The 16,266-nt window shown below is 42.9% G+C and overlaps 1 protein-coding gene across 1 annotated transcript in view; it reads left to right on the forward strand.

The window, feature by feature from the left end:
• Positions 1-16,266, forward strand: part of tspan18b (tetraspanin 18b) — a 31,908-nt gene that overhangs the window by 14,423 nt on the left and 1,219 nt on the right. The window contains exons 2-8 of the mRNA XM_010757260.3: positions 4,368-4,451; positions 12,169-12,264; positions 13,355-13,549; positions 13,833-13,907; positions 14,538-14,636; positions 14,894-15,070; positions 15,736-15,819. Of these exons, the coding sequence (XP_010755562.2) occupies positions 4,449-4,451; positions 12,169-12,264; positions 13,355-13,549; positions 13,833-13,907; positions 14,538-14,636; positions 14,894-15,070; positions 15,736-15,819 (729 nt within the window). The 5' untranslated portion in view covers positions 4,368-4,448. The remainder of the gene's footprint in view (positions 1-4,367; positions 4,452-12,168; positions 12,265-13,354; positions 13,550-13,832; positions 13,908-14,537; positions 14,637-14,893; positions 15,071-15,735; positions 15,820-16,266) is intronic.

Genomic DNA, 16,266 nt, shown 5'->3' on the forward strand with positions numbered 1-16,266 from the left:
GTGGAGAAAAAACATCCTGAAGGAGGGCTCTATGCATGCAGGATGCAGCCTGGATCTTCATCTCCTTTCTAAGTTGGAGGCTCTGTGATTCTCAAACTTTACTGGGCTTTACTGGGATGGAAATGGTTATCATGCATCTGTTCATCAGTTCAGCCTGTGGGTGGGGGAGTCCGTGTACAAACTCGGGAGATTTTAACAGCACCGGCCCCTTCTGTGTATGTAGTAATGAACTCTTACCTTGGCTTGGAAAGCTGCTGGTATCCTTGCTGTGTTTTTGTAACTCTCTCTTAAAAAGCCTTGCTCTTAATTGTATCCCATGGGGGCCCCACGCTCTCAGTATTCACAGTCTTTCCTGTCCCTCGTACTGATCCCTCCCCCTCTTTCAACCTTAGCCTCATCATCCCAATTCGACAGGTCTTTCCTCTTTAATCGCTTCGACTTCAAAGCGGTGTTGTGATGCCCCCCAGGCCCCTGGCTCCTCAGAGACAGGGGGGGCTAGCCTTTGGGGCCTGGGAAGTAGGGTGAAAGTGTGGTGGTGTATGAGGCCGTTAGTTAAGTTAGACAGGCGCGCGTTAAAGAAAATAACAACAAGTAGTTGTGCTGCTGTTTTCCATCATGGTGTCACTAGAGAGAAGTTGGTGATGTGTAATTATAGAAGCAGGTTGCAGATGTTTAAAAGGGTCTGCTTAAGACACTTCTCACCTCTTTGATGGGGGCATCTTTGTAGAGGTGAAAGATGCGGGCTGCTGTCTGAGGAACCTGCTACAAAGAGAAAAGACCTGGCTAATGTTTGCCATTGACTTGCCGAAGAGGTGGACACAATGTCAGCTTTCATTAGCATCAAAATAGCACCCTCCAAAAAACATTTCCACGGGCTGCATTCTTATGAGATTTCCATTTAGCCCGAAACAATTAACAGTGAGAAAATAGATGACTGCATAATGAGTTCAGTCTGCATCTTAAGTTGCAATCATTTTCTACTCCAAATGAGTGAATTCATTCTTCAAACACGAGAGCACCTAGAGTCGTGCAGAGAACAAAGAAATCACTGGGCTAGCTGTGGCCAGAGAGGAGAGAGGGAGTGATTAATTGAGCGATGGCCTCTGATCAGAGTGGAGATTGTTTCTCCATCGTGGTGGTTTATCTTTATCTTCTGGTGGTTGACTCTCGCTGTTAGATCGATAAATCCTGATGGGATAAGGCGATAATTCTGCTTCAGTATTACCCCCATTAAAGCGGCTGTTTAGGAGATCTATGGGTGCAGGCAATTGCCCCCTTTCTTATTGCTATAATATTATTGTATGATGTATAACGGATTTGGTCATACATTCGGAGCTATAGATTTTTCCTTTCATTAAGTGTGTTTATTAAGGTTTGACTCAGGGCGTGAAAAGGCCCCATAGGTCAATATCTCTAAATTTGGTGTTGCCTCTACAGCCCAGAGGTTTGCTTTTGTCAACACTGGGGAGAAATTGAGGTCAAGCTTCAGCTTCGAGGTGTGGATGGAAGAAGTTTTCCTGCCTACTTCCTGTCCCCAGAGGAAGTGTTGCTGATCAAACTCCCTGCTGTTCTCTGACCTCTGACATCTCAGTCAAGGTTTTCCACCTGATTGGCAGGATGAGGTGACTTATGGAAGAGAAAAACATATATGACGAGACCCCAGGGATTAAGTTATAGTAAACTATATTCCATATAGGAAAGGCTGAATCATTTTTGAAATGGACAAATTTGCCTTTCTCTGTCATCAGAAAGGGAAGTACACACTTTTAGAGAGTCTCTCTTCAAAGTGTGTACTTGGACTTTAAGAGTGAAAAACTAGAGCTTGGGAGAGAAGTTGAAATCCTTCCTACTTTCTCACTATTCCACTAGACGTCTTCAGGGGTTCAAAATGTTGGATCTAATACAAAACTGACCTGTGGAAAACCCACTGAACTTCCACATGAATAAATCAGTTTTTTAATAAGAAAAACTAGATCCAAAGGGGACCTGAGCACAGTCAGACCCAACCTGAGAAATGCTTGGGATAAGTTAACTAAAAATCTTAAATGCAGTCGACCTGAACAGAGCATAATATAGAGAGAACACTGCAGCAGCATAAAGTCCTATATAGTCTTACACATAGACTGGAGACCAATGGCAATGAAACAAGACCTGATTAGACTATAATAGTGCGGTATAATTTGGATCTCATCCTACTCGGGTCCCTTGGGTTCGGTGTCTGATATTTAGGACTTTAGTAGATGTGTGAAGACCTCTACTTTGCACATCGATGGCTGTGTGAAGTGGATATACTTGGCAGAGCACACACAGCCCCGTAATGCCAAGGTTAGATACTATTTTGAAAATCCTTTATTCCTCTTATTCCTTCCATTTCCTCTGGTGTCTCCATAGTGAATTGGAGTGTGAGGGATAAATAAATACAGTGCCCACTGTAAGTAGAAGCACCCGTTTTATAATGTGTTACTGTCTTACGCACAGGATAGATTGTTGGTGATGCAATAATATTGTCAGAGCCTGAAATATCAGCAGAGGATAATCAATTAGTGGCTGCCTTGATGTTCAAATTACCCACAGTGCTCATGAGCTTAAATGTCAATGACTAGTTGGCGAGAGATTTATTTGAAAGGAAAGTCATTGAGTGGATGTAGATGAAACCTTTATTCTAGTGTTGAGTTTTTCCCCGCTTTGTTGGACCTTCAGTGGCCTGGCCTTTATAGCTTCCCCTCGAGGGTTCGTCCTATTGTTGTGCTTTCTCAGCCGTCTAAGCTGAGCTCTCTTCTCACCCCCATAACTGATTCAATAAGGCTCTGCGATCCTATTGGTGCTCCACTTTCCTGTGAAAAGGTTTCCATGGAAACCAAAAAATAATGCAGACCCTCACTACTGTTGCTCTTCACCAGCTAATAGCTCTCTAAACAGAGGTTCAGGAGAGACTACCTCTGCAACAGGCTTCGGGACAAATTTTGACCACTCTGCTGCTCAGTACCAGATTACACACAAGAGGATGGCGATTATGTACCTATCCACTGCTGTTTTAATAGACTCAAACTAATCGGAAAGGGTTGTATTGCTTGAGGATGTATTTGCTAAGCCATATGGTGAATATTCTGTAGATGACTCCTTTAAAACAAGCACCATCCTTTGGCTCGCCATGCACGTGTTGCTATTGTGGAGTTGTTATTGATTCCCTGAGCATGTGCTTTGTAGTGTCTGAATTCATGGCTCTGTGATAAGGAGGTGTATCATTCCAGTGCATCTCCCCACTCCTCAGATTTGTCCGTTTCCTCACTCAGGCTTTGATTGCTTTTTTCTAGATGTAATCAGAGCCCTTTATTCTGTATGGGGGAGGGTGTGCTGCTGCCACTGTCAGTTGGGTTTTGCGTCCTGGTGAATCTGATGTCTGCTGGCAATATGGTGTGTCGGCGGGATGATGTGGCTGGCTCTATCAGCCAGAATACTCTTGGGATATTCTCCATCTCCAGCCCCTGTCAGGATGAGAATATCCTGCCTGTATTTTACCGTCTATTGTGGCGAGAGCTGCCTGCTGTTCATGCCTCCGTAGGCAGCTATTGCCATTTTTGATGCTGTAGTTGTCAGTGCCGGTGCTTTGAAACTGGCTCCAAAGTAGTGTCAGTCAGAACCGTGCCGCTGACTATTTTTGTTCGAGGCTGGAATACCAGGAGTTTAATTGGCTCTTATTGCTATATCGTTATTTTCAGCTGGGAGAGACACTTCTGGCAAAGCTGTTTAGAAACAGGAAAAAGTTTAAAGCATTTAAATCATTAGACACACTTGGTTGGAGATGTATCGTATGTTGACAGCGACGTCTGGTTAGAAGCAAGGTATCTTTCTTTGAATAATGTATGAGTTCAGATGTTCATCAAGGTCACATCAGAAACTGTATGTGGAGGCTGTGCTATGTTGGGTCCAGTAATAAAGGATAATTAACCAAGTAAGAAGGTACATGGATTCTGATACCTCAAGGTACATATTAAAATTTTACCTGCCCAGAACACAGGCCTGGACTCTGCTACTATAAAAGACTTTTTTTTTCTTTCATTGTTAATTTTGCCTTCCAGCTGAGAAGTGAAATATTCACACAGATAAAACACTGTTGCATTCTTAAATTAGCTCACTGCTGGGAGCGAGTGCTTCATACATAATAAATGCAAACTCTGTCATTTTAAGTGTCCTAGAATTTTATTTTCTCTTTTTCACGCTCGCAGTCTTATTCCGCTTAAATGAATTACGCACACCAAGACAAATGTGCCACTTTTCTGTCTCCTTGCCGTTGCTTCACTGTTTATTCATCTCATTAGCTCTGTCCTGACCTCCTCTTCTTCTTCTTTTGTGCTTCTATCCAACAGCCCATGAAAACAGGAGAGGAGAGAAGACCGAGAGAAGTCATCAGATTCATCTGAACAAAGGAGAGACAAACGCAGTTACACATGGTATGGAAATATTTTATCTATAAATTAAGCACACATGGTCTTGAAGAAAAAACGTTACTTTCAACTTCAGTTCATATTCCCATGAGAAACACAATTCTGCCCTTAGTTTCCCCCCAGCCTCTGTAATGTGGGAGTGTTGCCATGAATGATTTCCACCCAATTCCAGCGGTGATTCCACACCAGCAGACACATGTTAAATCAGCGAGAGAAACAGCAGAAATAACTTGCTGACAGACTCTTTTCAGTAAGATGCTGACAGCACAGGCGCAAAAAAGCCATTGTTACCGCCAACAGGAGGCACGGTGCTTGCTAGAGCCAGTACGTGAGGCAGGTCCCGTGACCAGGCAGACAAGTGCTTTTGTCCCTTTACCATCACAGCGGGCCGGCACTGGTCTTTGTTAGCCTCTGATTTGCATTGGCATTTGTAACATTAGTATTCCAGGCACGGCTGAGTAGCAGACATGTATAGATTGAGAGGTTAAAGGGGAGTTTAGACCCAGACACATCAGCTCTAATCAGTCATAGCACATAACCATAAAGGCAGCCAACCAGACAAATGAATATGTGTGTTACATTTGCAAGTGACGTGTAAGATTATAAACTGTTTTATTTTCTAGTTTCATAAGAACTGAATAAAAGGTCATTCTGGTTCATTACAATATGAGTTTTGTTTTCTAAGCTTTAATAATGAGATTGTACTCCACTAATGAGTTGCGGAGATCTGGGAACACTGCAGCATTGTTAAGAAGAGGTCAGACAGAGTAAGAAATGAGCAGTCTGATGACCATACCTGTTTGAAACAAAGGTAACATTTCTTATTATTTTTATTTTATTATAACTTCCCAACATTGAATACAGTTTACAGACCAAATTCCTGGTGAAACTACTTACCATAGTACAGTTTTCCTGTGCAATGAGGGTTTCTATCAACATCTGGGATGTTTAGCTTCAATTTTACCTCCAGATAAAGTGGCTTAGATTATCTGGTTAAACTCTTTATGACACCAAAACAAATTATGGTTGCTATGTTAGCAAACAAATGATATTGTGTCAACAAAATCAATATAATTCATGAAGATTTAAAGTAAGACTCTTTGTCCATCTAGAGTCTGTTTCTGAGCTTTTTCATCTTCCTCAACAGATGGAGGTTGCCCATGTATAACTTTGAATGTTGTTTCTATGGTGAGGAATGAATTTGAGTCATTTTCTCAAACTTTTAAGCTGATGTGCACAAGAACTGGGCAAACTTCCATCCGTGGAGGAAGATTGTGTGATAAAAAGCTCAGTAATAGCTACTAGATTGACCTAGTGGTGAGATTGTTTTGTCATATTTAAATGAATAAAAAAATGAAGTGTAACAAAGCAAAATGATCCTTTTAAGCACTGTGATAAATCCTTTAAGCAGTCATGATCTCAACCTCTGGCTCCAAGTTACATTAATAACCATCTACGGCACGAGGTGCTTCTGTTGCAGCAAAAGGCACGATAACAGCATCATGAATATTTTCTGCTACACTGATCATGCAAAGACATTAACAGTCTTTTGATTTATTTCTATGAAGTTGTTATTTGCAATGGGACCTGGGTATCTCTTTCATCTGAGGCTCCCACGAAAACACAAACATTCACACGCTTTATCCTCAAGGCTTTGTTTTCATCTTTGAATCGTGCTTGAAGCCTGTAGTAAAAATTAGGTTACATGCTTCTCCTTACTCTTTTTTTGCTTTTTATTTCATTGAACTTTAGCTGAGTGTGAAGGTTCAGATGTGTGTGTAAGCCACACATCAGTAAGTGATATAACAGCTTCCTAGCTTTCTATACAGAGGAACTAGCTGTATTCAAACTAACATATGGCCTTGCAACAGAGTGTGAGTGATCGCTCATTAGACAAATGGCTGGCCAAGCTGTCCCCCTGTCGTGAAGAGCTCGGCTCTGCTCCCCTTTGTTTTCGAACAGGAACTAGTGCTAAGTGGAGATGCCAAACACAGCTCTGCAGACAAAGGCCACTCTCACCCAACCCCATATCCGGGTTGCCGTGGAGACCAACGTCCTTATTGGAGGGCTGGAAAGATTCCAACATGTGCTAAAAACAACCTTAACTGTCTATTTACATCATAAGAAAGTCACAATTCTGACTAGGCGTTTCACATTTTCTGTCCTTTGCCAGGATTTGATGATGTATGATCAACTGTTGTGTGTGAGCTCCTATGTATTCTGTGCTCCTGCGCATGTTTACACTTCGAAGTGTCCTTTTGTGTTTAGTCCCCTGAGGCTGAAAGCGTAGTCTTTCCTTAAATCTTCTTTTGTCTGTTTCTGCTGAGGCCATCTGTGATGTAAACTCACTTTATATGGAGATTTCACAAAGACAACAACCTTGATGTGAGCAGTTTTTAAAGCAAGGTCTTCAAGGAACATCAGCAACAATTTTGTTGTTTATTGCCTTAGGGTTAAAACATTGGTCAAAGTGGATTTGGTGAGGTAACTGATTGGATTGAGATTGCAGGAACTAGAAAAACCCACCAAAGAAAGAACAAGTCAAGACAGAAGTATGGTTGCAGGGACATAATTCCCTCTTTTGTCGTCACAGTAATTATTGAGCATTTGGTTGAAATTGAATTATAACTCATTTTTGTGGAAAGCCCCAATGGCAATGTGTCATCCTCCAAAGCAGCCCGTGGGAAACGAGTTGAGTCCTAACAGGCGGCGATGCAGAAGTGTTTATGTGTTCATTGTGTGCTACCACATACTCCCACTACCAGACATCCAGTGTACTAAGAGCTAGAACTCCAGGAGATCAATGCATCATTGACCATGTGCCTGTGCTTGGTATTGATCCGTCCCTGCGTAGCCAGTTTGTATCTTCACTCAGCCAGATAGAGGTGCCGACACAATTAAGTGAGAATCTGCTTTGAGAAAGCGAGGATCACACACACACACACACACTAGTGTTCAGTAGATGCCAAAATCTGATCATCTCAATCACATATCCTCTGCTCGAGTTAACCAAGAAGCAATCGCTGCCCTTCCTCTTTCCAATCTTTCTTATCTAAGGAGCGGGAAAATTGATTTTACTGTAGGAGTATGAGCAACTGTTAGGACTGACCCAACAGCTGGATGTATGCCCAGCTGGGATGTCAAGAATGTAGCCTGTGGTGCTGGCGACAACACATGGCGAGTTTGTTTCTGACTGTGCGTTTGTTCATTCTGGGAGTCTTCTCTAGTTAATCAGCCTGTTGTTTGGGAGTGTGTCAGCTGCCTGGTCAGAGGACTTCTGCCCTCAGGGATTCCCACAATCTCATTTCCAAAATGAATGGGTCAAGAGTGCGCCACTCACAGGCCCAGATAAGAACTGCTTTAGATTCACAGCACGTATGGGGAGCAATGGACTGAAATGATAAATGGCTTTGCAAGGCACAGCAAATTCATCAGAGAGTGCACTTTTTTTTTTCTTTTTTTCTGGTGAACTAGCAATGCCCGTAGTGTGCAGAAGCTGATAATGTTCACCAAACCTATATGTACTGTATACTGTGAAAACTCATTAAGCTAAGCTTGCCCGAGGGTGGAGAATTTGTATGTTTCCACCTGAGCATCTAACCAACGTTAGGACATTTGCTGCAAGCCTTGCACTTTCTAGAACTTCGTAACCCGGCTTAGTTTTTACACTCTGCTCTCTGTGTGAGTTACACCCACACACACACTGTGTGTTGGGTTGCCTTTGAGCTACTTTCGTACACTTTCTCTTCTGTGGTTGCTCCCTGTTGTCTGCGAGCTGTATGCCCTCTAAAGCAGCATACAGTGCTATAGCTGCTTAGCATTCAGTACACTTCAAAGCTCCTCAGTGTGACAGCACAGCCCAGGGCTCATTCTCTCCTAATTGGAGGTTCATTAAGGGACATGGTGCGCCTCAGGGGAGCCCTGCTCACTGCCAGAGGAGCCTATCTTTATACGGATTTTGGGGTGTTTACTTGCTGCGGCTGATTTAGGAAGTCATGGAGAAATATGAAAATGGGTTTTTAATTGAGATAAAGGGTGATGTGGCATGTGTGTGGTCCCTTAGTGTCATTATCAGAGGGTATTAGCAGACTCCGGAGAGAGCTTCTGAGTGGCATGCAGTAGATGGAAAAACACACCTGCTCCGGCTACATCAGAGGACGAAATGGGTCGTCCCAAGGGTTCAACTACAGGTGATCATTTTAGAGGGTCAATGATTTTTAAAGGGGTCAAGTTTCTACCCTTATAATCTCAACAGGGTTTCAGCGTTAATGATTATTTGCTATGCAGGCTCATGCTCAAGATGAACTGGCTGGTTATCAGGAGGGTGGAGGGTGGCGACAGTTTGGCGAGGAACAGTGTCCTTGTCATGCTGATCCATTTGTCCAGGGCGGTGGCCAGTGGAGCAGGGGAATATGGACTCACTTCATTAATCGTGCCGAAAGTGTCAACTTCAAGGAGAACCACCCAAGGGTGTACTATTTATACATGGAGCACTCTCAATGCGGGGCAATGTCGCCTTCCTTATCTTTTAATTACAATGACTTGACATGACCATCATGGTTGATTGTGAAAATGCCAGCCAAACAAAACTCTGGTTTTTATGAGTTAACCATGAAGTAAGGCCTGTAGCAATCTTTCTGAATTACTCATCCTCATACTGTGAAGAATTTAGGTCAGGACAGGTTTGCCCTCATTACAGAGCTCTGGATTCTGTCTGTACTGTGAGGTTGATTTAGGATCCGTTCTCATTAATCCACTATCAGTCTCAACCATGCCAAACCTCACAGCCCAAACTGGATGTGGACCGGTCTTTGCCAAGAGTAAACAAAGGGATCTTAGTGCTGTTTGGCATTTCATGATGTCAGTAACGGGAGACGCTGCAGACTTACAGTTGGCATTTGCTGGATACCTCGGGGCAAAGACTGCCACTCAGATTGTCAGATTGAGGACAAACATACAGTATTTTCTGCTAACAAACACATGGTTTTCAACTATAGCAGTGCAGTTTTTTTTTTTTTGCTGCTGTGTGTGTTATGTTTGTTTGTTTGTTTGAAATGGGTGTTATTTTTTTTCGCTTGTGTATGCAAATACAATCCCACACTCCTGATTTTGACACATTACCACCTTAATAAAACAGCACACCTGAAGAAGACCTGCCTCTAATCTAGCAGTAATTTGTCGATGTTGTTGTAGGGCTGCAGCTCCTGGGGTGTGAACCCCGTTTCCCTTGTCTACATAATGTACTCTGCAGGATATTTGCAGAAACTTAGTAGCCTGATCTTTACGACTGGGCTATGATCGATGAGGACCTGCAATCTCATGGGAGTCATGGGAAAGACCAGTTTGTTTACTCTGCACTTTCTCCGGGGTCTCTGTGGCAGTTTGATTTATACCACACTAGTTTGCACCATAGGCTTGTTATTTGGAGCCTGGCTCAGCCCGTATAGTACACTTCATTCTTAAGCATCCAATGCATTTTAATGCAGAAAAGAAAATTGGCTCCAGATCTGACAGCTGGTTTGACCCTGAGATGGGAGCGAAGAGCAAAAGGGTGAAGCTGGAAGAGAAATCAGACATTTTGTTTGGAGAATGAGATGTGAGAGTTTTTCCAGCCAACCTCTTCCTCCCCCTCCTCATTCCGCCTCTTCATCCCCTGCTCCAATAAATGCAGTTTGCACTCTTCATAGGGGTTCAGGGCTAACAGTGGCGTGTAGGAAGGATGGGAAAAGGCCTTTCTGATGCGTCTGTGAGACTGTAATGTATGCAAATCTCAATTAAGACCTCCTGTGCCCTCATTAGGCCTTTCAGTGGGGCTTAGGAAAGGGAGGGGTTAATTAAAATCCTTCTTGGGCAATGAGGCTGTTGGTTGTTCTCAGAGTACCACTAGGAGGGTGATCAATACCTAAGCATATCATTATGATTTAGAGGAGCTGTTTAACCATAGCTCTAAATCAATTTCCCTGGGTCTGGGGACGAAAGTAGAGGAAAAATAATAAGCCCTCAGGCTAGTGAGGGGAGGAAATGTTCTCATTTTATGTTAACTCGCTCCCACAGCAGACAAAGACTGCCTTCACATCTTTAGTATTGTTCAATTTCATTGTCACGGCAACTTAAACAAGCCTGCAATGAGACAAAAAAAACAAAAAAACCTTTCTCTGGAGCGCACGGCACATTGAAATTAGAAGCAGAGGAAAAGAGGAATCAGTGCAAAAAGCAATAAAAGAAAAACAGACTAGAGGAAGAAATGGGTTATGACTGTATTGTCACTGTGTAAAATAATTGCAGCAAGCAGACAGCGGTTTGAGGAGATCATGGTTTATTTCACCTGAGGTGAAAAGGTCAAGCCTGAATTTTCATTTGAGCGACAGCAGAGCCCCTTCAAAGACAGACAGGTATTAAAGCTGGCTTCGATCAAAACTGGAGCTTCACCTGCTGCCTCAGAGCAGAGAGATCACCCATAGGTGTCATCTGACAGCACATCAGGCATCGGAAAGACTGCCTGAAAAATATGAGATTACATGTAATGGATGTGCTGCAAGGCATTGACAAAAGAAGTGAAGAGAAGGCATTTTAACTTTTTTTTGTTTTCAATTAGAGGTGGCAATGTGCAGCTGCTTAGTTATATAAACCTATTTACAATTCCCCAGAGAAGTCACTTTTTAATCCGCTTGTTACCCAGACTCAATTCAGGCTATCACTATGGGAGAGCAAATTAATAATCACAACTACAAAGCAAAGAGCGCTGGTTCGTTTCTGCCAAATAATTAATTTTCTTCTTTGACTGAGACTGCAATTATAGCAGCCCCACAGATCGTTTCCATTTCAGTTTCTGCAGAAGACGTAGAGATGATTCCTTAGACAATTCCTATCCTTCCTGAGGGGAAAGTCTTGCTCATTTGCAGCTTGGTAGGTTAAACTACTTCAATAAAGGCTTTGTGATACATCGGATATATATAGGTACACAGGGTCACGGACACTGAGACACCCGTGTTGTTTCCTAATGCAGGGAAGGCATTCTTCATTAACCAGGAGTGCTTCCAGGATGGGCCTTCATCAGGGAAAGTGTGTTTATGTCAGATACAGGGTTGGCTGATAGGAGCACAGGGCTTCTACCTCTCATTACATTAAGAAGATGGAGAACCTCCATAGTAAAGGCCATATATTGTCAGTTAATGCACATGGAGCCCCAGTCAGGACTCATATCCTTAAAAATCTCTGAGATAGACATCCCCTCAAGTCACTCTGAACCGAGGGAACCCATCTGTCTAAAGATCGGAAATGCTGATAGAGAATGAGGCCATCTGACTGTGAAAAGTGTGTTTTAAAATTACATAAGTTGTCAAGAAGTGTGGTGAGATGAGTTGTGTCAGGTTGGGTTGACACAGTGTAGCCCAAACTTGTAGTTACTTAGGGATTGCTGAGAAATTGTCTTGTACAGTGCGCCTGAGGGGATAATACAAGGATTTCAGCTGAAATTGGACCAAATGAACTGACATGCCTCTGTATGTGTGTGTGTGTGTGTGTGTGTGTGTGTGTGTGTGTGTTGTATGTCTGAGTGGCAGAACTCATTAAAAATGTGAGCAGGTTTTTGCAGAGTATTATTTTCTTGGCAGTTTCATCTGAATGTCTATCCAAAGTTCAGGAGAATGGGAATTCTGTGAGCATTTGGTGGGATTCATTAAGTGCCACGTTTCATGTTGTGCTTTTTGTTGTTTTCTCACAGGGGCAGGGAGAGGCTTCAGCACGGGGGACGACCATGGAGGGGGACTGTCTCAGCTGCATCAAGTACCTCATGTTTGTCTTCAACTTCTTCATCTTTGTAAGTACTTTTTTTTTTTATCTCTTTCTCAAAGACACTTCATCTGGCTATCTCTGAAGTTAGTGTCAGTCTAATGATTTAAGATGGGCTTCTGGCCGCCCCCTGCCTGACTGACTAATGGAGCTGCATTTGCATTTCATTAGACGGAGGCAATCTTGATTCTATCAGATTCACTTTTGATTAGATTTTAGTGTGCTGACACACATCTGAGGCACGCTCTGCCATGAAGACTTAGTGACTGGCACCTGTATTTATCAGTTTTGATCACACAATCAAGGGTAATCCTGTTAGTCTGAGCCTGCAAAGGGGGGGGAGGGTCAGAGCAAGACGACTTGTCTTTTTTCCTGCTTTATTAAGCGCAACCAAACTGTTTAGAGACTCCACTCAGACATGGTTATGCAAGGCTGGGATAATAATGCAACCGAGCAATGAACTTGGCTGTTAGCATCACTCAATAACAACCACTGTTTTATACTGTCACCCCTTTCTTTCTTTCCATATCACATAACACAACAGCATCTTTCAAGCAAATGAGCCATCAAAATGGCAACCTCCTCTCCTCATAGCACAATCTCTGCCTCTGAGGAAGAAGTAGCGTTCATTTGCAGAAGCCCAGTTCTCGGTCTATGACAAGAAAAAAGGGGGTTGTGGTAGAGGTGTATAAGGCTCAGATCTCTCTCCCCCCACTACCTAATACCTTCTTTTCTTAATCACATGAGTCACCCCACGGTTGCTACGGATAGGGCTTTAGAGAAAGAGAGGATGGAGGCTGCAGTGCTGTGCATTTCTATAGCAGATTGGGGGGTTAGTTAAAGCAGGGTAGATATCTTCACCCACCCCCCACTGAGGCATTATAGGTCTATAGATATCAAGGCTTTTATCTGCCCTCGACTCTCACTCCAATCTTTCTGAGATTACCATTTTGATTTCCTGAAAAACACACACACACACATTTATTTTCCATTATATGACATCTTGTTGAATGTTTTGTGTGCCACTTGGGACACACGTCTATCCTCTGAGTTGCCATTAATTTTTAAAATGCAGCCAATTTCTGTTTTGTCTAACTACTTTCTTCTTCCTCCATTAGCTTGGGGGCTCTTTCCTCCTAGGAGTGGGAGTATGGGTGCTGGTGGACCCCACAGGGTTCAGGGAAATTGTAGCGGCCAACCCATGGCTATTCACTGGTGTCTACATCATCCTGGGCATGGGAGGCATGCTCTTCCTTCTGGGCTTCTTGGGCTGCTGTGGAGCCATCCGTGAAAACAAGTGTCTGCTCCTCTTTGTGAGTCGGCTGGCACATCTAAATGTAGTTCTGTTACTGATCTTGTTTGTGTGTTTATTTTTTTCCTGTCAGTTTTTGGACTGCCATGCTTGAAACAGAAAGCCAAAGAAACAGCAAAATGCCCTTCTCTTTGCCTTCATGTCTCGAGCCTCATGCATAGTTAATGCTGAGGGAAGCAGGCATAGCCTGAATGTAATTTTTAGTGACTGACGTGCACTTTTTCTGACACTCATCCACCTTGTCCTACTCACTCTCACTATTTCTTTCTTTTGTCTTGTCACAGTTCTTCATGCTCATCCTCCTCATCTTCTTAGCAGAGCTGGCTGCCGCCATCCTGGCCTTTATATTCCGGGAGCATGTAAGTTTCTGCAGTATTCACTTTATATCTGATCACCAGTGTCCAACAGGGATGGGCATTATTTAGGCAGCCTTTTTGTATGATTATTTGTGCTTAAACATTAAAGTACTATGCGTTGCTCTCCTAATGTTTTCAGACTCGCAATGAACAGTATAAAAAGAGACTCAAAATCAATACAGCAGAACCAGAAGAAGATATTTTCTATTCCAAGCAGTTTGGTCAGAGATTTAGGCTTTGCAAGACACAAATAATGTAGCCTCGAGCTGCTAGTCTCAAGTAGAGATGAGCAGTGGGCTCCAGAGGTCTGGTAAGCTAACTTCATTCTAAATCCACATCACGGGATATTTTCATGGTCGAGCCAAGTGACTGACCGACAAGTCACGTTACGTCACTTGAGGACTTTTATCAGACTTTGCACAGCTCCCTCTGGAGCCACGAAAGGCTTTGCACAGCTTTTCACATATGCGATAGTAATCCCCAAACCTGTAAACAGACTCTGATGTGAAAATCAGTACCCACCAAAAAGATACTCAACCCTTGTGTCCAGTGATTGTCTCTGTTGTGAACGAAAACTGGTCTTACCCCTCTGGTGACTCATGCTCTTGCTTTCTTTTTTTTTTTTTTTTTTAGCTGACCAGAGAGTACTTCACCAAGGAGCTGAAGAGACATTATCAGGGCTACAACAACACTGACGTCTTCACCTCCACATGGAATGCCATCATGACTACAGTAAGGCCACAGCACACATGGCAAAGAGCTTACATACTGTAGCTTTTACCAACTCATTGCTTCCACCAACTGTCTGTGGAAAGAGGAAGGTTTGCAGCCTGGCGTCAGGGGGCTATATTTTATAGATAAAATCCAAGACATTTAGGTCAATATTCACGCTGGATTGGTGCACGCACACAGTGGACCACAGGCCAGTGCACAAATAGGCACTCAGAAATAAGGGCTTATTCTCCTATTTTCTTCTCTCCTCCCATCAGTTTGACTGCTGTGGGGTGAACAGCCCAGAGGATTTTAAGGACAGCCTGTTCAGGGAGATCAACCAAAATCATATGGTGCCAGAAGCCTGCTGCCAGCGTGCCAGTCAGACCGGGGAGTTGGCCTATATCACCCAGGAGCAGTGCTTATCAGGCAATATGATGTTCCGCAATAACAAGGTAACTTCTGACATCTGCCACGACATCCTCCTTCTCCCTCTCTCTTTCTCTCTCTCCTTCCAAACCACCTCCGGGTTTAATTAGAGCAGGAGACAGTTGAGGGGTGACATCCAGGGGCTCGCTGACTCCTCCATGGTTGATTAGTGCTTTTCCATGTTTTGGATGTCATGGGAGGGCCATCTTATTATGTGTTATAATATGGAGACACCTGTGTATGTATGCATCTGTATGTAAGTGTGTGTGTGTGTGCATATAGTGCTTAATTAAAATTTTTTGTTTGAATATGTGAAAACGAAGTGCGCTTCACCGTTACGCAAAAGCACACCCACATGCCTGCTTCCATGTGTGTCAAAAAAGGCTTGGAGTGAAATGTAATTACAGTGAAAGCTGTAAAGGTTTTTTACTGCTCTCTCCACCTGTTGTTTTCCAAGCCACCAGAACAATGCGAGATGTCCACAATGTATGTCTCGCTCTTTTCATTCACACAAAGAACCCTCATTAAAAGCCAGTGAGGCTGGAAGCCATGCTTCCCACTCATTCAACCAGGCCTTTGTTCAAAGTCTCACTCAATTAAAGCTCTGATGTTACTTTAATTGTCTCTGTAATTCTGCAAGTTTATAGCCTATTGATTCTCTGCTGAGCGTCACGTCTTTGTGTTTCCACAGGGCTGTTACTCTGCGGTAGTTGACTACTTTGAACTGTACATCTATGTGGCTGGAGCACTGGCCATTGTGGTGCTGACCATTGAGGTATGAAGGGTTTTCATTTTGGTGAAATCATCACATGCATGCGTTTTGCCTCAAGCCTCTCCAGCGAGTGAGGTGCCAGCCAGTGAATATTCATTTCACAAATGGAGAATTCAGCATTAATCTGTGGATATGTTGTAGTGTTATCTGAAAGCTCTCTGTGTGGCAAGCTCTCCATCTAGTGGTGACATTTGGTGTTACAGAGGCACAGATTTAACTGGGCTGTCTTGTTTTTCACAAAACATATAAATACCTAAAAACAGTAACAGAAATGTAACAATATATATCAGCATTTGTGCTTAAAGTAGCATTTATATGTTATTTTGAATTTTAAACCGAGGTTTTATTATAATAGAATGAATTATACCTCTGCACTGCAGGCATTGTTATTGTTGAGTATGTAATGCAATATGTATTTAGTTTATATTTACTATATAGTATACTGTATAT

This window comes from Larimichthys crocea, chromosome XXI, assembly GCF_000972845.2.
Source record: "Larimichthys crocea isolate SSNF chromosome XXI, L_crocea_2.0, whole genome shotgun sequence".
Classification (NCBI taxonomy): Eukaryota; Metazoa; Chordata; class Actinopteri; family Sciaenidae; genus Larimichthys; species Larimichthys crocea.